The sequence below is a fragment of the Natator depressus genome, chromosome 27 (assembly GCF_965152275.1).
Source record: "Natator depressus isolate rNatDep1 chromosome 27, rNatDep2.hap1, whole genome shotgun sequence".
NCBI classification, from domain to species: Eukaryota; Metazoa; Chordata; order Testudines; family Cheloniidae; genus Natator; species Natator depressus.
Window position 1 is genome coordinate 10710732 of NC_134260.1, and position 22814 is coordinate 10733545.

At 51.9% G+C, this 22814-nt stretch overlaps 1 protein-coding gene across 4 annotated transcripts; it reads right to left on the bottom strand.

Annotated features, from left to right (window-relative positions):
• Positions 1-1417: 1417 nt before the first annotated feature.
• Positions 1418-21803, bottom strand: SNX11 (sorting nexin 11). Of its 4 annotated transcripts, none has more exons than XM_074940731.1 (8): positions 16532-16761; positions 11590-11943; positions 8149-8200; positions 7492-7578; positions 6333-6433; positions 5705-5803; positions 5134-5346; positions 1418-2725 (listed from the first exon to the last, which is right to left on the bottom strand). In XM_074940731.1, exons 2-8 carry the CDS (start codon positions 11601-11603, stop codon positions 2596-2598), a joined length of 696 nt encoding a protein of 231 aa, XP_074796832.1. In that variant the 5' UTR covers positions 11604-11943; positions 16532-16761; the 3' UTR covers positions 1418-2595. The 4 variants fall into 4 exon arrangements, with proteins under 4 accessions (XP_074796832.1, XP_074796834.1, XP_074796833.1 ...); XM_074940733.1 differs by having other exon boundaries at positions 11475-11943; positions 16532-16760; XM_074940732.1 differs by lacking the exons at positions 11590-11943; positions 16532-16761 and adding an exon at positions 21683-21803.
• Positions 21804-22814: the final 1011 nt, after the last annotated feature.

A 22814-nucleotide genomic window follows, 5' to 3' on the forward strand; every position in this document is an offset into this window, starting at 1 on the left:
TCTAGCCCCGGAACGTGACCTGTAGCGAGAGGACAGTGGGGAACTGCCTTTCAGTGACCACATGCTAGCAGGGAGGGGAACTGCCCCAGTAAGGCATGTAGGAGACTGCAGTTCAGTGTGTTTATCCAGCAAGCTTGGGAAGCCCCGGTCGGTCATGGCAGAGAGGCGTGAGAAGGGAAAACCCTAGGGCAGACTGTGCTCTGGGAGAGGTCCCTGCAGGCCAAGCCTCCGCTGAGGGGGCAGAGCAGGGACAGCCCCCCACCTGGCAGGGCTGGCGTTTTGGCTGCATCGCCAACCCCACCAGCTCCTGGCTGGAAGTTTCTAGATCAGAGCTGCAGGCACAGCTGCACCATTTGGAGCCGTGCTCTCATGAATATTCAGGAGGCAGCCCCAGCCAATCAGCAGAGCAGCTACCGTTAGCGAGCATCTGTCAGGTTTTTTAAATGAACTTCTTTTGACATTTTAGATTTTCCCTCTGTCGGCTTCATTTCCCCCCTGCCCCAACCCCGGCCCTTCAGCCTGTGAGGCGGAGAACACGCCCGTGTGAAGAAAAACCTCAACACAAGCACCCGGGGAAATCGACCACCACCCACCTTGACTTTCACAGCCAGGCCCTGCGACCACCAAACTCTGACAGTCAATGAAACTGAGCGTGGTACAGTGTCATCTACCCACCCGCTTGGAGCAGGCTCTGCTAGTGAATACAGCAGGCGCCGTGAGGGAAACGGACTCCAGCCTTGCTAAGCGTCGCGGGTTGCGTTCCTGGCTGCAGGGTGGCCCTCACCTTCCGCCAGCCCAGCCCGCAGGTCACCCACCCCTGCTGAGCTCTGGGCACAGAATAGCAGAGCCTGGCCACCGCCAGGTGCCAGCTCAGCAGGCAGCCTCTCTGCCGTTCTCTAGGGCCCTGCCGGTGGTCAGCCCCCTGCCGCAGCCCAAGGCCTACGCCCTTGTGTCCCTCTCACCCCAAAGCCACATGAACGTGCCCCAGAAACCAAGCCCCTCTGCTCCCCAGCCACGCCGCTCCATCCCCTCTCAGCAAGTACTAAAGCCAGCTCGCGCTGGGTCTCCTGACCAAGCGTCCCACAGAACCCGAGAGGAGCAGGTTCTCTCGCCCTGCAGAGACGGAGGATAATACCGAGGCCCCTTTGTCCGGCCCTCTAGGAGCCCTGAGAGAAAGATGCCCTAGCAGGGATGTATTATTTGGGGAGCCCAGCCTGGAGGAAAAGCCCTTTTGCCCCTCCCCACACACACAGCTGCAACTGGATACTCATCAGCTGTCACGATCTAGTGCCCAGTGCAACTGACGCAGGGATGGTCTCTGATGGCATCTTACCCTGCCCCAAGCCTATTGCTTAAGATGCATCAGCCCCATTCTCCGCCAGATGTAAATCACCAGCACCCAGTAGCTCACGTGCTTCACATTTATTGCAGGCCAGAGCACCTCAGCTCTGCCTTCTGAGCCAGGACAATGCCAGACGACGGGCTGGTGGAAAGATACAGGGAGCAGCAGAGTAAATGGACCCGACGGGCTGAAAGCAGAGAGGCCCTGGTGGAAGCTGCAGCATGGGATTGCCCATTCTTTACTAAGGGATTCTTTCTTCTGTTCTGCTCCCTTATGGCTGGCTATAGGGATCACCACCCTTTGCCCTTCCCCTTTGCCCTCTGAGCCGTTTGGCTCAGGCAGGTCTGTGCTAGCCAAAAGGGTTGTTCTCCTGCAAGAAAGCCCAGCTTGAGGGGTGTCCCACACAAAAGGGGAGCACAAACAAAACCACCTTCTGGCCTCATTGTCCCACCACAACACATTCCCCCACCCCTGCTGCAATGGAGGAATCAATCCTGCAATATAGAGCCCCCCGGGAAAGCTCATTGGCTCATTCCAGCTGCACGCAGCCTGCAGGCTGAGCCGGGCCAGGAGGACCCAGGTGTGGAGGTGGTATCCATACCCAGCGTGTGGGCTTCCGGCTCAGCAGCTGTTTAAATGTGGCTCTCGGACATGCAAAGGAGCACCGCTCGTGCCTATGGGGCCGTTGGTTTTTCAGAGGGGAATGCTACCAAGACTGAATTCTAGTTCTAAGAACGAGAACTCCCTGGGCATTGCTGGGACAGCTGCCCGATCTGCTGGACAAGGAGGGACAGCAGCTCAGCCCAGGGATCCAGACAACCTCTCTCCTGGAGGATCTCTGCACGGATGAGCATCCGCCTCCATGACCCAGCTTCAAGGGGACGGAGGATCAAGCCAAGATCAAGGGAGCTGGCTTTTGTTTTCAAACAGCCCCCATCCCTAATACACACAGGTCCCCCCACAAGAGCATGACACAGCCCTGGGGAGTAACAAACTTAGGTTCTACTAAGCACTGGTTCCCTTTTCGTACAGCTCAGCTGTGTATTCACCCAGCACCTGCCTCATAAGAGGACCGTCCAGAGGTGCAGGAAGTGGTCACAAGCTTCTGGGAGTAGAGGGGCTGAAGGTGAGGACCACGTGCCATGCAGGGTCCCAATCCTGCACCAACGGGAGCCACTCAGCTGCCCTCCTCGGCTCTCTGCAGAGCAAGAGCCGCTGCTCCCAGACAGGGAGTACAAGATCGTTTGTGCTGCTTATTCCGTCTCCGGCTGCTTCGTGGGAGACTCCAGGCTATCCGAGTGGTCGTCTTCCAGGCCGAAGTCGCTCCAGCACGAAGGGGGTTTCAGGCAGCTCCGAACAAGGGGGCTTCCAAGACCAGCGCAGCTACAGAGAGAAGGCACAAGAGAGTCAGGAAGGAAGAGGGGTTCAAGGCAAGATGCACCGCCCCAGCGGTCCAGAGCTACACATGCACCCTGCCCCGTGTAACAGCCTGGAGCAGTGAGCCACTGGCAGAGGAGTTGCGTGAGCAGCTCGCTCGTTCCACCTTACCCCTGGCTCCTGAGAGTGCTGGGGCCAAGCTGGCAGCAACATGAGGACCCAAGCGCTCTGAAGCCTGGCCCCTGACCCCAGCAATCCTGGGAGGAGCAGCGGGGGAGCTGGGAAAGTTGCCCTACTCCAGATCCACCTCTGCCCAAGTGCTCCCACGGAGCGGGGAGAGAGCAGCAGGCGGCTTCCTTTCAGCCACCTGCCCCCATCTGCCTACAGCCGCTTCTCCATGCTTCCACGGGGGCCTCTTCCGCAGCTGGCCCAAGGAGGAGCACAGGTGCAACCTGCTCAGCCAGCCAGCTGCTCCCCTCCTCCAGCTCCGCACGCCCCTGCACCCCTCCTCCGCTCCCAGGCGCCCCATCCACCGAAAACAGCACAGAGCCCTCTGCGAAGAGGGGAAGGGGAGGGGAAAGAGTTGGGTGAATCCCATGGTGCGGCCAGGACAGGCGTCGCCAGGGAGAGGCTTAGAGCACGGGCAGCTGAGCCGGCGAAGCATCTAGCCTGCCGAGCTGCATGGATAACTACCCGTCAGCCCAGCTCACTGCGCCCATTCCAAACCCTTCCTTAAACCAGGGGGGCTCTCTTAAAAACGAGTCTTGGGCTGCAGCCCGCCCACACCTCTTCTCCTGCTATTTAAAACCAAGAGTGAGAGGCTGTGGCAGTGCATGATATTCCGAGCCAGAAACGGATCCCCCCGGAGGAGCACAGGGGCACAAGGAATCTCAGCTAGGCCTGGGCTGAGCCCACCCCAGGGTCTTCCTAATTGGTGGGGGGGACCCAGCACCAAATAAAGAATTTGGTTAATTGGCAAGGGAACACACAAGCGATGCAGCTGGATTCATTTGCTTCCACAGTGGCTTACGGCAGATGTTCTAGGAGCCTAGGCACGACGATCTTGTCATGGCTCTATTCAACTCCCTTCCGGTTTGCCAGGGTGAGAAACGCATCTCCGCTCCTCAAGGAACTAGGACTTTGCACAGCTGCTGGTGCATAGGAGCCTTTGTGCTCGGAGGGCAGCGGAATACAAAGTATTCTCAGCACCGCCGTACCCTGGGGACAGTTGCCTTGAGGTCTTGCAAGAGGCCGCACGACAGCGCTTCTCTATTAAATGGTTGCTCAGAGAGGAGGGGGTGGCTCCCCCCACATCACACAGGAGGCTTAGAGAGATTCTACTCTCGGAGCCTGCAGTAGAGGGGCTGAGGGTGAGGACCACAGGCCATGCAGGATCCCAATCCTGCACCAACTACTCCCCCCTAGAGGAGAGGGGCAGCTGGCAGGCTGCAGAAACCGACTCACTGAGTGATGGAAATTGGTACAAATCCTGAGCACGAGACGCTTCTCCTGTTACAAGATCTACCACTGGGGCCACGGGTGGGGATGTGCAGGAGCTTGTCTGGTGGTGTCCTTTCCCCTTCCAGGATTCCTCCCCTCCCAGAGGGTGCTAGGGTCACAGGATTCCTCCCCTCCAGCAAGGAAGGTGGAGGCGACTCCCCCAGGGCAGAGCCACGTCAGCCGCAAGGCAGCTTTGCCACTGGAGAATGACCATCATTCCTCACCTGTGCCAGTCTGAGATGCTCAGGACACGGTCTGGGTTTGCCTTGGGCCTAAACCAGGATGTGCAAGCCCAGCTGTGCAGTCGGGGAAAGGCCAAGGGAAGTGGGTATTAGATGAGTCAGGTGGGGGCTCCGCATTCAACACGGGGAGCATCAGGAAAGCGGCGTGTGCTTGTTTTGGTGCCCAAAGGGGAGCTGAGCCCTTCGGATATGCGGCCCCCATCACTCCAGAGTGCCAAACCTTTGCTCCTGATGAAAGGATGCGCCGGAGGCCCCTGCTGAGCACAGAGCAGCGATGGGACTCTGGACTGCTCCTTCTGGGCAGATGGAGCATGGCGTGGAGAAATCCTCCAAGCAGGCCGTGACGAGTCCTGGGGCACTCAGGAGCAGATGGAGGCTGGGGATCGTGTGAATTTAAAGCCACGTCCCTATTTGGATGTGGTGTGTTCTTTGGGAGGATCATACCAAGCACATGAGACCCCACTTGGTCACAATAGCTGATGCAGTGACTAAGTTGTGGTAAGGCCCATAGCCACTGCCTTGTCTGGAGAGGGCACAGCCAGGTTCCAACTGTTCTCCAGCTCTGGTCTAGCTAGCACAGATCAGCTCCAAACATGGAAAGGGGCTTGGGTCTTAGCCTAGTTCCAGCTATCAGTCTCACTGCTGGCAAACCCCTCAGATGGCTCTCAGTACCTGCCGTGGAGTTCTGCCCCAGCCCCGAGCGCAGGGCGGGTGTCTTCTTCCTGCACCCAGCCGCAGTTAGACATGGCGTAGCGGAGGATGGCGTCCGTGACGGTCAGGGGGCTCTGGCCCTGCATGCACGCCTCGATCTCGGGCACCGACAGCTGGCTCTGCAGGAAGAGATGCAACTGGCTGTCTGACAGGAGGACCACGTTCTGCACCACCCTGGAGAGAGACAGGAAGTGAGGGGACAATGCAGAATGTGGTATAGTCCCCCAGGCCTGCGTACCAGCCACAGGGGCTGGTAGACAGCAAGGGCAGGGGAGGATCCTGCTGAAGAGGATAGTGAGCATTTTCCTGCCCCCACAAAAAACTAGCATTACCCCCTCCCAGCTCAGGCTCTATAGCGGGAACACTCTTCTCTGACCCCAGACCACCACCACCCTCAAGCCTGGGGGAACAGAGCAGTTAGGCAGCCTTCTTTCCTCCTGGGAAGCAGAGCTTTGGGGCGAAATAGCCCTTGCCCCAACCCTTTTCAGGCACCACGCCAGCCGTGTCGGAGAGCCGCATCCCTTCCACTCACTTCTCCAGGAACTGCTGGAGCCCCTGTCTCCGTTTCTCAATGAACTCATCGGTGCTGCCTGCAAAGAAGGTGGATTTCCCTGGCAGCTCCGGGACAGGCCTGAGGGAACAGAGCAGAGGAAGGAAACGGCTCGGTATCCAGAGACGGAACAAGGTGCCATGGGACGGACCTGGTGGGAGAAGCGGCTTGGAGCCGGCCTTGTGCAAACAGCAAGAGCACGTTTTCACCCACCACCAACCTTGGGTGATTGTAGAGATCCTGGGCCCAGGAACAGCCAGCATTTCCACAGCTGAAGCTTTAGACGCCCCTCCGTCCCCTGCAAGCGAGAGGTTGCCCAGTGGGGCAAGCGCTTTAGGTGCCGAGCTCAAGGCCTTTGTTTAGGCATCTACTTTGGTGCTGGGCACTCGCTCACGCCACATGACTGGCCCCCGGTCACAGTTACTAGAACCCAGCTCACCTGACTTAGAATCTGTGGGTGCAGCCAACCTTTTGGGCCAGTTTCTATTGCCCCCGCTCTCTTCTGCCTACAATGCCTTATCCTACGGAGGGTCAGGATACCCAGCGCCTCTGTGCTAAGGGGAAGTTGGCGTCTGGCATCAGGGAGGCGAAGGAGGAATTTCACACTCACACTAAGCCAGCGTTTTTCTGGAGCTGCTTCCTCAGCCACACGAACTCGCGGTACCGTCTGCGCACGCACGAGGTCTTGGCGGTAAAGGCCTTGCTGTTGGTCTGTGAAACGAGACGCGGGAGGAAGGGAAAGGTCAGAGGTGGCTCCCTGTAGGATGCCCCAGGGGTGTGGGGTCAGATCGCCCTTCAACGCCAGCTCATTCTTCCCATAAGGTCCTGCTGTCCTGTGCTCCCAGGGGAACGTTCTGATCTGAACCAGAACATGGTATTAAGTTGCAAGCGGAGGGTCCAAGCCAATCTTTTGATGTCAGGAGGAGCAACAGGACTTTACGTGCAAACGAGTGGGGGGACAGCATGCTTTCATGGCCTGAACATGGAGCTGAGAGCCTGGAACGGCTCTAATCATGACCCCAACTTGCTGCTGGAACCTGCTCCGACACCAAGGGGCTAGGGATCATTTAATTCCCTACATCAGGGGCTCTCCACATTTTCCTTTGTGAGGCCCCGCAACATGCTTTAAAAGCTCCACGGCCCAGCTGTGCCGCAACTGGTTTTCTACATATAAAAGCCAGGGCAGGCGTTAGGGGGCAGCAAGCAGGACAATTGCCCAGAGACCCGCGCCACAGGGGGCCCTGCAAAGCTAAGTTGTTCAGGCTTCAGTTTCAGCCCCGGGTAGCAGGGTTCAGGGCCCCAGGCTTCAGCCCCATGCGGCGGGGCTTTGGCTTTCTGCCCTGGGCCCCCCGAAACCTGCTCGTGACCCCCCCCAGGGGGCCCCGGATCCCTGGTTGAGAACTACTAATCTAGATAGGGGCCTGCAGAGATGGCTTTCCTCATGGGTGGGAGTGAGAGATGATCTAAAAATCAACTAGTTAAAGCACCAATAACCGTACAGGGCTAAGCAAGCTCCACAGACCCGAATCCTGCCGGAGGGGCTGAGTGGACCATGCTGGGATTTGAATTAGTTGGAGTGCAGCGGCCCTGGGGCTCCGATTGGCCAGCGCCCTGCACCGTCTCAGACACGGCTGCAAAGTGGTGCCAGATCGGAATGTGGCGTTTTACCCCTTTTCACGGGGGAGAGGTGACAACATGGTGCCGCGTCAGTCAGGCCTGTGCTGCTCAGCTCCATTCCTGTGTCCCCCCCGGAGCCGCTCTGCACTTACATGGAGGAAGATTTTATAATCCACGTAGGAATTCCAGGAGCCTTCGTTCTGGAGTCGAGGGTCCTGAACACGCACCGTGGTCAGCTCCTGAGGGCAGAGAACCTGTTGCCGAACTCCAAGGAGATGTTCACAATGGCCCCATCCCGAACAGCCTGTCCCTGACTTCCTGTCACCCAGCTGTAACCCACAGCAGAGAGCAGCTGGTGGCAAGGTCTGCAAGTGGCAGGAACAGGCAAGCGGTGCTGCCTTTGAGAGGCTGGGTACTGACCTCAGGAGCACCAGACTTTGATGGGGAAGTGTCCCAGCCATACTCTGAGGTTCGTTCTACCCGGTGATTCCCCCAAACTATAATCCTCCCACCCCATCCTACCCTTAAAGGCCCACACTGCTGCTGCCATGCTAAGCAGACAGCACCTGCCCTGACCACTCTGACTAATCCCCCGACCTGACCCTGTAAAACACTTTACATTATCCCCCTGGGTACCAGCTAAGGGCTGCCCACCTCTTCCCCGTATGTGTACCTCCCGCTTTGCTAGCATTAAGGTGCTCACACTAGGGTTCGATCTTTGACTGAATTCAAAGGCTCCATACATCCCCGCAACCTGCCAGCCCCCCAAACATGGAACAGGAAACGGCAGAAACTCGGGAGAGCCTTACTTCTTGCTCTTGATTCTCCAACATCCTACAGCCAGAGCCCAGAGGGAAGCATCTGTCCAGATGAAAACAAACAGACCCTCAGTTAGACGAAGCAGATATGACCCTAAGCTACACGTGCCTGGACTCATTACAGGCTCACATGTTCAGCTGAAGGTGATGCCCCCCTCCCCATTCCTTCTTACTCTCCAAACCAGAGTCCCCCAATCTCCCCCCACCAGAGATTCTGTACCCCCTCGCCCTACACCAGGGTACCCCATTTTCCCCCTGCTCTGCCCCACAGCTGTGTGCACCCTTCTTCTGCTTCCCCCCATGCCAGGGTCCTCCATTCCTCACCTCCATGTGCCCATCCCCTTCCCCCACCATTGTTACTTCTCTTCTGTCTGGGAGATTAGTCATTCAGGGGGTCAAGGTGCTAAACCATTGGGAGGACTGGCAGAGCGGAGATGGGGTGGTGTTCTACTGAAAGGCGGTAATGGGTGCCATCAACCAGTTCTTTGATCTACAGCCCATTTGCAGAAGTCTTGAAGCTGTGCATCTGCTAAAGGGTTGACAAGGGCTCTGTACAGCCCCCAAATCAATACGTTCCACCCATGGATGCCTAGAACCATGTGGAATTGATCAGATGCCACGTTCAGAAGTTACCAGAGTACAGACGGAGACCATCAGATTGAGCGCCCGGCCTCACAAGCTCAGCCAACAAAGGTGCTGATCTCCTGCAAAGGGAGTTCCCCCACCATAACCCGAGTACTGCATCGGAAAGGCTACAACTCCGGCCAGCTCTATGCTACAGACCTACGTCGGCTTCAGCACCTCACTCAGTGGGTGTGAAAAATAAACAACCCGAGCGACGTCGTTATACCAACCTAACCCCCGTGTGGACAGCGCCATGGCGACGGGAGAGCTTCTCCCGCCAACGTAGCCACCACCTCTCCGGGAGAGGGATTAACCGCGCCAACAGAAGCTCTCCCATCGGCTGATGAGCGTCTTCACTGAAGCACTACAGCGGTACAGGAAGACAGGTCCTCGGAGAGGCTATCCTAGCAGCGATGCTCAGCCTTCCCCCTCAGAGAGAGGGCCAGGTTCAGGACTGAGCGTCCCAGCCCTGCAGGGATCCAGAGGCCGTGCTCCCACATGTTGTAAGGAAGCTTGTGTCTGGATAAGCAATAGCACCCACTGTGGCTCAGGAGACCTACAGCTGGCCCGTAGCAACCATTCGAAAACAGTTGTTAAGCACAGTCAACCTGTGGAACTCCTTGCCAGAGGATGTTATGAAGTCCAAGACCATAACAGGGTTCAAAAAAGAACTAGATAAATCCATGGAGGACAGGTCCATCAATGGCTATTAGGCAGGATGGTCAGGAATAGTGTCCCTAGCCTCTGTTTGCCAGAAGCTGGGAATGAGCGACAGGGGATGGATCACTTGATGATTATCTGTCCTGTTCATTCCCTCTGGGGCACCTGGCACTGTCCACTGTCAGAAGACAGGATACTGGACTAGACGGACCTTTGGTCTGACCCAGTAGGGCCACTCTTATGTTCTTATGAGAATGTTTTACCTGTGTAGCACCTCTCATCCCAGAGCACTTTCCGATCTCTCTGTGCATGGCGCTACTAAAATGCAGCCAGCTCTGGGGGGGGGGGGGGGGGGAGGGAATGGTAGCCAGCTGCTGTACAGCGCAACAGTCACAGAGGTTGTTTTAAGCAAAGGCCCTTTCACAGGAAGGGTGACCCAGGATCTTTGGCCACGCAGGGCAGAGAGGACCGCTGCTTTTAAGGTCTAGTTCAAAGGGCCTGTGTGGACTCTGTTACTCTACCTTGGAAAGGTGGAGGGTTGAATCAGCCTCACTAGATTTTCAACCTGTGCCAGGGAGTGGGTAGGATATTTCCCCTCCAAGATAACTGGTACTTCTGCCAGCCAGTCTTCCTTTACAGCTAGGTTACATTTTTAGCCAGAAACAGCCTTTTTGCTCTGTGTTTGTACTTTGCCTAACACAATGCTGCGGTAATATGGTGCTGCGGTAATATGCAGCGTAAGAAATAATTGGTGATCAGACAGGACGTTAGTTCACTTCTTCAAAAACCAAGAGAGATCAGTCGAAAGGACAGGTAAGTTCCACCCAGTTCTCCGTACATTTTTGGCAATTTCAAGACCAGCCCTGCAGGCAGAGAAATGTAAGCCTGCCCTTTGGATTCATTAGGTCCTGAATGTGTGCGTGCACAAGAGGATGGCTGAAGATGGTCTCAGCTTTTGCTAGACCTCAGAGGAAGTTATCCTCTTAAAACAGCTGTAACTTTCATTCACTCCCCATGCTGGGAACTTGATTGATTTTTGCAGTTCACCATAATAAAATCTCAACCCAGCCTAGCAAACATAAGAACGGCCATACTGGGTCAGACCAAAGGTCCATCCAGCCCAGTATCCTGCCTTCCGACAGTGGCCAGTGCCAGGTGCCCCAGAGGGAATGAACAGAACAGGGAATCATCCAGTGATCCATCCCCTATCGCCGATTCCCAGCTTCTGGCAAACAGAGGTTAGGGACACCATCCCTGCCCATCCTGGCTAATAGCCAATGATGGATCTATCCTCCATTAATTTATCTAGTTCTGTTTTGAACCCTGTTATAGTCTTGGCCTTCACAACATCCTCTGGCAAGGAGTTCCACAGGCTGACACTGCGTTGTGTGGAAAAAATACTTCCTTTTGTTTGTTTTAAACCTGCTGCCTGTTAATGTCATTTGGCGACTCCTAGTTCTTGTGATCACACGGATGAGACTGTGGCAAAAAAAAAAAAAAAAAAAGGGCAAACAGAGATCCCACCTTCTGAAGCTTTACAGCCCCCCTGCCCCCAGTTTTCAGTCTTATCACAACTTATCTGCTTCAATATCCTGTTTTGCCAACACCAATGGAACCTGAGGAAGGACACACTTTAACCTGTGTGGTGGAATCCAAAAAGCCAGCCTCCCAAGTTGTCTTGATAAGCTAGACAGTGGAGGCAGTGTCATCTAGTGGTTAGAGCAAGAGACTGCACCTCTATGTCCAGCTCTTCTGATGCACTGACCCACCTGGGGCAAGCAGGAGAACCCTTGTGCCTCACCTTCCCCCATTTGTAATTATATTCGTCATTTGTGCTGTGGTCGTACACAGGAGCCCATCAGAAACCAGACTCCATGGTGCTGTAAACACAGATAGCAACACCCAGCACAGGGTTAATTAACTTTGTAAAGTATTTGGTAAGCCCTGAATAAGAGGTGCCAAAGGAGACCCGCGTATTATTAGTCACCAAGCTTTAGCAATTAAGTTACATAGCAGAAATACTAGCCCAGTACCGTCACACAAACCACTTCCTTTACTGCATCCCTTCAGTAATTCCAAGTTGTACTGGAGGGCATCGGTTGATCTGACGCACCATTAAATGCTTCTGACTTAAGCTGTTTGCAATACCTGTTCTGCAACATAATTAGCTTTCGCTCTCAATAGTTTGAAGAGAAACAGATACAACAACAAATGGTGGCAATCGTCCAGCCAGTGGGACCCTGCAGATTTCAGAGACAAGGTTCTTAAACCAGTTCAGCTTGCTTTATATATTGCAGACACATCTGGGCCACTCATCGGGGCAGCTGGAGGGCTGAGCCTGCCCCGGGGCATCCTGGCTTCACCTCTTCCAGCTCGCTTGTTTGTAGACTGTTTTTGAGGGATGGATTTATGGCTTTGTATGCAGTGTTGTTGTAGCCATGTTGCTCCCAGAATATGAGTGAGACAGGGTGGGTGAGGTAATATCTTCTATTGGACCAGTTTCTGTTGGTGAGAGAGACAAGAGGTCCAGGAAGTGTACTCAGTGTCACAGCTAAATACAAGGTGGAACAGATTATTTAGCATACTGTAGGAAGTTAGCACATATTTCAAGAGACCATTCAAAGTGAAGTGACCCATTTACACCTCTCCTGTCATAAGGGGGGAAAATCCAGGATACACACTTTAACACCTTCAAGGTGGGTATGGGAATATCTTTTATTGAGCCAACTTCTGTTGGTGAGAGAAAGACACCAAACAAGGACACTCCGCCAGAGAAGTAGATCACATTCTGGAACGTGACTGTGATCACTTTTGGGGACTATGTATACCTTCAAGTCAGCGGCGCTGCTATGGTACCTGCATGGCCCCACAGGATGCCAACATTTTTATGGCTGACTTAGAACAACGCTTCTTCAGCTCTCATCTCCTAACGCCCCTACTCTACTTGTGCTACATTGATGACATCTTCATCATCTGGACCCATGGAAAAGAAGCCCTTGAGGAATTCCACCATGATTTCAACAGTTTCCATCCCACCATCAACCTCAGCTTGGACCAGTCCACACAAGAGAGCCACTTCCTGGACGCTACAGTGCTAATAACCAATGGTCACAAACACCACCCTATACCAGAAACCTACTGACGGCTATGCCTACCTACATGCCTCCAGCTTTCACCCAGACCACACCATATGATCCATTGTCTACAGCCAAGCTCTAAGATACAACTGCATTTGCTCCAACCTCTCAGACAGAAACAAACACCTACAAGATCTCTATCAAGCGTTCTTACAACTACAATACCCACCTGCTGAAGTGAAGAAACAGACTGACAGAGCCAGAAGAGTACCCAGAAGTCACCTACTACAGGACAGGCCCAACAAAGAAAGTAACAGAACGCCACTAGCTGTCACCTTTAGCCCCCAACTAAAACCTCTCCAGCACATCATCAAGGATCTACAACCAATCCTGAAGGACAATCCCTCACTCTCACAGACCTTGGGAGACAGGCCAGTCCTCGCTTACAGACAGCCCCCCAACCTGAAGCAAATACTCACCAGCAACCACACACCGCACAACAAAAACACTAACCCAGGAACCTATCCTTGCAACAAAACCCATTGCCAACTCTGTCCACATATCTATTCAAGGGTCACCATCATAGGACCCAATCAGATCAGCCACGCTATCAGAGGCTCGTTCACTTGCACATCTATCAATGTGATATATGCCATCATGTGCCAGCAATGCCCCTCTGCCATGTACATTGGCCAAACCGGACAGTCTCTATGCAAAAGAATAAATGGACACAAATCAGACCTCAAGAATTATAACATTCAAAACCAGTTGGAGAACACTTCAACCTCTCTGGATACTCAGTTACAGACCTAAAAGTCGCAATTATTCAACAACAACAAACTTCAAAAACAGACTCCAATGAGAAACAGCAGAACTGGAATTAATCTGCAAACTGGACACCATTAAATTAGGCTTGAATAAAGACTGGGAGTGGATGAGTGATTACACCAACTAATTTTAGTGTAATTTTCCTCCTACTGTTACTCACACCTTCTTGTCAACTGTTTGAAAGGGGCCATCCTGATTATCACTACCAAAGTTTTTCTTCTGCGGATAATAGCCCACCTTAATCGATTGGTCTCGTTAGAGCTGGTATGGCAACCCCCATTTTTTCATGTTCTCTGTATATATATATCTTCCTACTGCATTTTCCACTACATGCATCTGATGAAGTGGGCTTTAGCCCACGAAAGCTTATGCTGAAATAAATGTGTTAGTCTCTAAGGTGCCACAAGTCCTCCTCGTTCTTTATTCTGGAATGTGCCACTCCAATGCCCTGAACCTGCTTCAATACAGAAATAAAACTCACTCCAACCACACAACCCCATCTGTCACCTACCACTCACACTGGAATCCATACTGGGTATTGTCAAACAATTACAACCTATACTCAATGGGAACCACATCTACAAAAAAAATCCCTCCTGAACCCCTCTTCTGGCCTTCAAAACAACACCCCAACCTCTCCACAATCATCAGAAGCAAGCTCCCCACACACTAGGGCACACCAACTCAAAGCAGCACCAGATCTCACCAGAACAACAGATGCGAAACCTGTAGACATATCTCCACTGTTACAATGATCAACACCCCTCACAACACACTTTGCAAGATCCCTGGATCCCAAATATGCCTATCACAACACATGGTATACCGCCTCCAGTGCGCTAAATATCCAACAACAACTGAGTGGGTGAACCGAGAATCACTATGCTCGCGAATGAACTCGCACAGAAAAAAAAAATCATACGTGACTAAAACACTATCACTTGTGGATGAACACTTTTCACAAAGTGATCACTCCATATCTGACCTCTCAGTCCTCATCCTCAAAGGAAACCTGCACAACACTCTCAAAAGATGAGCCTGGGGGCTTAAATCCATAACTTTGCTAGATACTAAAAATCATGAACTGAATAGCCACTGGATGCTCACTATAACAATCTCTAAAACCCACTCCCCCGCCCCCCCTGCTTCTTCCCCCACCCCATGACTGGAGAGGCGTTAGGCCACTTCACCTTGAATGTTCCCTTGAAATATGTGCTAACTACTTACTGTAAACAATCTGCTCCATCTTGTATTCAGCTGTGACACTGAGTACCTTTCCCGGACCTGAAGAGCTCCGTGTAAGGGTATGTCTACACTGGCACTTTGTCGGCAAAACTTTTGTCGTTCAGGGGTGTTAAAAAAACCACACGCCCCCGCACGACAGAAGTGTTGCCGACGAAAAGTGCCCGTGTGAACAGCGGTTTGTCAGCAGGAGTGCTCCCCTGCTGACAAAGCTGCTGCCGCTCGTGGAGGACAGAAGCTTTTTTGTTGGCAGGAGAGTTCTCTCCTGCCAACAAACGGCACAGCACAGCCGTGTCACTAAAAGCTGTGTAGTGTAGCCATAGACTAAGCTGGAAAACTCGTCTCTCTCACCAACAGAAGTTGGTCCAATAAAAGATATTCCCTCACCCCCACCCACCTTGCACTTTGTGTCAGGCTACCCAAGCAGAAAGCTTCCCTCAGGCAGGAAAAGTCCCCTTCCACCTATTCCTAATTTACCTGGCTCGTTCCACTTAGGTCCCTAAATGAGGGCCAAATTTCCAGAAATGCTCAGCACCTAGAATGGGAGCTGCTGGGTGTGGAGTAGGTCTGGAAATATGGCCCCAATTTTGAGTGCTGGCCATCGGAACAAACAAGGCTCTGCATCCACAGTTCTCCCCTGAGGGAGAGGATGAGAGAAAGAACAGGCCACACACACACGAGAGATGTTAGTCACAGCACTTAATGCAGTAATGGAAGGTGCTCAGACAATAGAACCAGCACCAGATGGCTTATCCCCTATGTTCCCTCTCCTCCCCAGAGATGCGTGGTTAACAGTATTGCACACATAAAGTAGTTTAAAAGCATCAGCCCTGTTCTCATAATCTCATAAGGCCAGAAGGGACCATCATGATCATCTAGTCTGACCTCCTGTTGGCTTAGCTAGGTTAGAAACACACAGAAGGGGAAGAGGAGAATCAAAATGTGCCTAATGGAATGGCACAGAATTGGAAGGAAGAAGAATTCAATTTCCAGCAACTGAATGGCAGAGAGGACACAGCCTAGCTCATGTGCCCAAATCAGCCAGGAGCCTGAGAAATAAGAGTGAGGGAGGATCAAGACAGATATTTAGGACTTGTCTACATGGGAGGTGATTTCTGATCTACTCCATATGTTGATACTATCTGAATCAGCAATGGATTAAGCTCTGGTTCAGAATAAAGCAGTCTTACTCTTATTCTGCAGGGGTTCTCACAACAAATTTTGCCGCTCTGACAATTTTTCCTAAAATACTTAATTAACTTTAGGAAAAACAAATGAATATGCACATATACATGTCCAAATCATTGTAATTAATTTAGGAAGGAGTTGGGTTTTTTTGCAGACTCAATAATAAAAATAATGTACAGTTGTCTCTATTCTTTACTGGACCTAAACAGAATAGAAACACAAATAAGGTGCTTTGCATGTTCTTGTCTTTTTTCTTATTGTTTCTTTTGCTTTTTGGGTGGCTTTTTTTTTTTTCTTTTTTAGACTTGCTAGCTATTAAGTCTGCTGTGAAAAGTGATATTAACAAACACACAAATATCACTCTTCACAGCAATCTTACTCAGCCCTGGCAATCCCAGGGAAAATTGAGCCCTGGATGGGGAGGTGGGTACAGAAGCAGCGGGAGCCAGGAGCAATGGGGCACTAGGGGGGGCAGCGGGGGCCAGAGGTGATGGGAGGGGTGGCGAGCTCGAGGAACAGAGCCCAAAGTCCCCTGGCTGGAGCCTGCCACCCCAGGGCTGAAGCCCAACTCCAGCATCCCAGGAAGGTGGAAAACTCATTGACTGCCTGCTCCTCCAGCTTGTGTGTCTCCAGAGACGGACCATTGTTTTCTCCCCCCAATAACCACCCAGAAGGCCGTGGCTGCAAGAAAAGCCCCTGGTGGCCGCATTTGAGAAACGCAGGAACAGTTAATCTATTTGAAATCAATACCCTACCTTATTCCAGAATAATTTTCAAGACATTAGAAGAGGCAAGAAGGGAGGGGGAGACCTTTCGTGTCACTGTGCAGAGACAATCTGGACCTCTCGGAATTGCCTTTGAAGAGCTGGTTACTATGAGTTTTAGCCTTTGCATTTCCTCCGATATTCCTTAAGGCCCCCTGCCTAACGGCTTTAAGGAACATGCTTCTGTCTGGTGCTCCCTTGTACGTTAGAGATCAGGAAATATCCGACAGTGCCTCTGAGGCCCTATGTGCACAATCAGAAGACAATGTTATATTCACAGTGTGGATAGGATCTTAACCCCAGTCTTCATTGGCTGTGGAACAGCACTTTGAACAGCCAGAAACATTGATTTTAAGCATGGATTTATCCCTATTTGGACTCATCTACAACAGATTGCTTAGACCAGGGGTTCTCACAAGAAAATTTTTGGTGGCTTCAGAGTGTGGCCACCAACTCTTGCTGGTGGCCACTCTGGCAATTTTTCCTAAAATACTTAACTAACTTTAGAAAAAACAAATAAATATGCACATATACATGTCCAAATCATTGTAATTTATTTATGTAGATTTTTTTTTGGCAGACAAAATTATCTACAGTTGTCTCTATTCTTTACTGGACCTAAACAGAATAGAAACACAAATAAGGTGCTTTGCTCTTTTGGTTGATTTTCTTTTTCTTTAGACTTGCTAGCTAGTAAGGCTGCTATAGTGACAAGTGATATTTGTTATTACTTTTCACAGCAGACTTACTGAGCCCCGGCAAGCTGGGGGACAAATTAAGCCCTGGATAGGGAGATGGGTAGGGAGGTGGGAGGGTGCAGTGGCGATTGGGGGTCTATATGGAGGGCTAGAGGAGGCAGGAGGGGTCAGGGCGACGGTGGGGAATGAGCCTGGGGCCAGAGCATGAAGCCCTGTGGCTGGGGGAACGAGCCCACCGCCACACGGCCAGAGCCTGCCATCCACCACCCCAGGGATGAAGCCTGAGTCCCACCCCACCCCCAGGAAGGTGGAGAACTCCCACTGATCATCTGCTTCTACAATGTTTGTGGGGCTCCAGAAGGGGGCAGGGACCAGTGCTTTGCCCCCCTGCCCATCACCACCCAGGAGGCTGTGGCCACACAAAAAGCCCCTGGTGGCTGCATTACAAAAACTCTAGCTTACATGGCGCAGAAACCAGTTTTTGCTGCAACTGTGTTTAAAGAGACAGATTCAACCTAAAAATGCTTAAAAACATGCTTTTTTAAAAAAATCTAGAACCTCTTAAATTAGAAGTGAATTAAAATACCCAATTTGTCACTCTGCTCTTTATTGTTTGGTGTTTTTTTCAGGGGGTGGGGGGAGTTAGGGGGCGCATTTGTCACCTTGGACAAGGAAAATAAATGAAATAGGTTTCAGAGTAGCAGCTGTGTTAGTCTGTATTTGCAAAAAAGAAAAGGAGGACTTGTGGGACCTTAGAGACTAACCAATTTATTTGAGCAGAAGCTTTCGTGAGCTACAGCTCACTTCATCGGATGCATAGCTTTCAGTTTTGTTTGTAGTCAGTTTCGCTTTAAGGTTCCAAAGGCTGAAAAATTTCGGTCTCAGACACTGCCAATGCATTTTTATATGTTTAAAGGCAACCTACAAAGAAAGTTGGATTGCATCTTTGAGTCATGTCTCTATTCAAAATTGCACCAGAACACACTTAAATTTATATAAGCAAAGTTCAAATTGGATTATCTTAACTTGGTTTATGTAGATTTAGCTTAATTGGATTCCTTGCCATCTTTAATTTGCATGAAACAGAGGTGCCAAATCTTGTGATATTTGGAATTTTTCTTAAAGACCCAGCTCCTGGAGTCACGTGACAGTTTGAGCTTTAATTTTTTGTAAAAGTTCCCAGCCCTCATGGTTGTGGAAAAAATGCTTTAAAATAGGACCCTTACAGAGACAAAAACCAGAAGCCAAATAAAAAACCCAACATTTATTCTCTGAATCTCATAATTTTTAACCTGATCTCATGACTGACTCCTGATTTTTAAACAATTGTGGGTGACAATGCTGATTAGGGGTGTCTTCACTAGGTTTAGCTAAGGCAGTATTTAAACTGATTTAAAATTCAACTAGTGCACCCTTGAATATAGGCTAGGCCTTCGTTTTGTTGTGAAGTATAAAAGAAGTCAGCTCCACCCCCCTGAAAAATTTAAAAGTGACTTATTTTTGCCTTAAAAATAAGGAACACTGGTTTGCCTCTTTTGCTGGAGAAGTTCCTAGATGACTCAAATGTCTCCTTGGGGAAACTCATCCTCTTCTTCCTCATTATTTGACAGGATGTGCTTTCCTCCCAAGTGTTTGTTGAGTAAATGTTTCAAAATCCTTGGGGTTTTTTAACGGTCTGAATAAAAAAGTGACCGCCACCAGCACTCTCTCTTCCTTCACACCGCGTGCAGGTCTTGGCCTCATCTGTCTAGAAATCCACACCAGTAATCTTGGTTACTGGGGTACCAAGACTCCAGTCAGCACATAGGCTTCCAGGTTAAGAGCTAGAGAAGACCTAGATTGCCAGGGAAAATCTTTTGGGTTGGCTTTACAGGGAAAGAAGGGAACAAATCCAGTTTCATTCCTCCTTGTGCAGGTCACCTTTAGATGAAGCTATTTTGCAGAGGATTCTCTTTTAAATTGTGTAGATTTCAAAGACAGACTTTACTCTCCTTTGACTCTCCCTTCTAGTGAAGGAACCCCAGACTGATCCCTCCACTGCCCACGTCCACCTAGACATCCAGGGCCAGAACTTACAGGGCTCAACACTTACAATTGGAACTAGGTTTTCAGAAGAGCTCAGCTCTCGTTTAAGCACCTAAACTAAGGTCCAGGCTTTCAGAAGTGCTAATTGTGACTGACTGACAGACACACTCACTCTCTCTCTCGTCCTAACTGCATTGAAATTGGAGGTTTACCATTGACTTCAGTGGAATTTGAAATCACTTCAGGATTTCACCCATATTTCCAAAAGGTCAGCAACCAACATACTGAGCTCTTTTAGACTCTGTCCTCAGACTTGCCCCATACAAAACCCCGTAACCTATGCTTAAAAAAAACACCCAAAAGTTACTATAATACTGGCCTTTTCCACATATATTTTCAGTTGAGGTGGAGAGAACAGAGAAGGCGGTTTCTATCTGAAAGCATTATATACATCCTATTATTTCAATGCAACATCCAGGACTCCACTCACCCGGCTATCCTGTTTAGCAGGCTGAAATTTTAGCAGCCCTGGTAGACTTATCTCCTGGCAATGCTATGGGCAGGGAATTAGCAGGGGCCCATGGAGCAGGTTTCATAGGCAGAGCCAAGCACTTACTCCCCATTAGTCACAACAGGAGCGATGACAATACGTTGCATTGGTAAGTAACACAGTGTCTCTAACTGGCCTCGTTTCTATTTGTGTGGCTTGGGTTCTATTTATATACGCTGCCTGCCCTGCGCCCAGAGAGGCCCGTGGGCAGTCTCAGCCCTCAGCTGACCAGCTACGGGGCAGGGTGGGGGCTACATTCTAGGCAAGCTGCAGAATTTGAGAGATGCCCCCGCCCCTTTGGAAAGAGAGCAATCCACCCCTCTCCCCCGCCCCTTTGAACATGGTGGTTCCCTCCCCTCCCCATTTCCCCCTCTCTTCTCCTTTCCCCCCCCGACATGGTTCCCTCCCCTCCCCATTTCCCACTCTCTTCTCCTTCCCCCCCCCGACATGGTTCCCTCCCCCCCCTCCCCATTTCCCCCTCTCTTCTCCTTCCCCCCCCGACATGGTTCCCTCCCTTCCCCATTTCCCCCTCTCTTCTCCTTTCCCCCCCCGACATGGTTCCCTCCCCTCCCCATTTCCCCCTCTCTTCTCCTTTCCCCCCCCGACATGGTTCCCTCCCCTCCCCATTTCCCCCTCTCTTCTCCTTTCCCCCCCCGACATGGTTCCCTCCCCTCCCCATTTCCCCCTCTCTTCTCCTTTCCCCCCCCGACATGGTTCCCTCCCCTCCCCATTTCCCCCTCTCTTCTCCTTTCCCCCCCCGACATGGTTCCCTCCCCTCCCCATTTCCCCCTCTCTTCTCCTTTCCCCCCCCGACATGGTTCCCTCCCCTCCCCATTTCCCCCCTCTCTTCTCCTTTCCCCCCCCAACATGGTTCCCTTCCCTCCCCTCCCCATTTCCCCCCTCTCTTCTCCTTCCCCCCCCCAACATGGTTCCCTTCCCTCCCCTCCCCATTTCCCCCTCTCTTCTCCTTCCCCCCCCCGACATGGTTCCCTCCCTTCCCCATTTCCCCCTCTCTTCTCCTTTCCCCCCCCGACATGGTTCCCTCCCCTCCCCATTTCCCCCTCTCTTCTCCTTTCCCCCCCCGACATGGTTCCCTCCCCTCCCCATTTCCCCCTCTCTTCTCCTTTCCCCCCCCGACATGGTTCCCTCCCCTCCCCATTTCCCCCTCTCTTCTCCTTTCCCCCCCCGACATGGTTCCCTCCCCTCCCCATTTCCCCCTCTCTTCTCCTTTCCCCCCCCGACATGGTTCCCTCCCCATTTCCCCCTCTCTTCTCCTTCCCCCCCCCGACATGGTTCCCTCCCCTCCCCATTTCCCCCCTCTCTTCTCCTTTCCCCCCCCAACATGGTTCCCTTCCCTCCCCTCCCCATTTCCCCCCTCTCTTCTCCTTCCCCCCCCCAACATGGTTCCCTTCCCTCCCCTCCCCATTTCCCCCCCCCGACATGGTTCCCTTCCCTCCCCTCCCCTCCCCATTTCCCCCTCTCTTCTCCTTTCCCCCCCCCCCCATTTCCCCCTCCCGACATGGTTCCCTCCCCATTTTCCCCTCTCTTCTCCTTTCCCCCCCCCGACATGGTTCCCTCCCCTCCCCATTTCCCCCTCTCTTCTCCTTTTCCCCCCCCATTTCCCCCTCTCTTCTCCTTCCCCCCCCCCCCGACATGGTTCCCTCCCCCCCACCTTTGGGCATGGCTCCCTCCCCTCCCCAATGCCCTCTCCCCACCTTGGACATGGTTCCCCCCCTACCCTATTCCCCCCCCCCCCCCCCCCCCACACACACACACACACACACTTTGGACGTGGCTCCCCCCGCACACCAGCGCCCCCCAACACTCACCCCCACCCTTCGAAGACCGCCCCCTGCGCCGAATCCTCACCTCTTCCCCCAGGACAGCGGTCGCCAGTGCCGGCGCGGCCCCTTTAAGAGCGGTGGGGCTCGGCTCCCGTTCCCTTATAGCCGAGCTCCCGGGCTCCTTCCGGTGGAATCCAGGGGCAGGATGGGAGATGTAGTTCCACTCCTAGGCAGGACTCCACCCACCCCACCCTGTAGATAGGCTGGCGAGGAGAAAGGAAGGAAGAAACTAGGATGAGAGTGAGAAAGAATAGAATGAGAAAAGGGAAAGAAAGAAAGAAAGAACACAGTGACAGGAGAAAAGAAAGAAAGAGGCTGGTGCAAACAAAAAAGAGGCTAAGAAGACAGTGTGAAGAGGAGAAAGAAAGGAGGGAAGGACAGGGGGAGAGAGAGAGAGATGGGGAGGGGGGAAGAGAGCATAGGAGAGACTGGGGTCAGGGTGTGTTGGAAGGTCCTCACCCTGAGGAAGAGGCAGAATCTGACCTATGCACCTATTTGTGGAGGTCACCTGGTGCCCTGTGTGTACAACAGCCTCACAAGAGGACAAGGTGGGTGAGGTAAGATCTTTCCGTTGGACCAATATCCCCTGGTAAGAGAGACAAGCTTTGGCGCACATGGAGACAACAGCTATGTCAATGGGAAAAGCTCACCCATCCACATAGTGCCCTCTTCACAGAGGGTTACAGTCAGGAAAGGAAACCTGAGCAGTACCTTCAAAAGACGTGCCTGGAAGCTGAAATTCATAATTTTGCTAGGGTTCAGAGTAGCAGCTGTGTTAGTCTGTATCCACAAAAAGAACAGGAGTGCTTGTGGCACCTTAGAGACTAACATGTATTAAGAGCATAAGCTTTTGTTGGCTACACCCCACTTCATTGGATGCATAGATTGGAACATATGGTAAGAAGATAGATACAGATAAGTTGGAAGTTGTGATACAAACTGTGAGAGGCTAATTAGTTAAGATGAGCTATTATCAGCAGGAGACAAAAACTTTTGTAGTGATCATCAAGATGGCCCATTTAGACAGTTGACAAGAAGGTGTGAGGATACTTAACTTAGGGAAATAGATTCAATATGTGTAATGACCCAGCCACTCCCAGTCTCTATTCAAACCCAAATATCTATTCCACCTTATACCTTCCATTTCCCAGACCTGA

What these genes read in the sequence shown, in the direction of transcription:
- SNX11 (XM_074940731.1), bottom strand. An exon ending in CAGAAAAACGCTGGCTTAGT is followed by an intron (nt 5,804 to 6,332) that starts GTGAGTGTGAAA and finishes CTGTTCCCTCAG; the next exon opens with GCCTGTCCCGGAGCTGCCAG. An exon ending in GGGGCAGAACTCCACGGCAG is followed by an intron (nt 2,726 to 5,133) that starts GTACTGAGAGCC and finishes TTCTCTCTGTAG; the next exon opens with CTGCGCTGGTCTTGGAAGCC.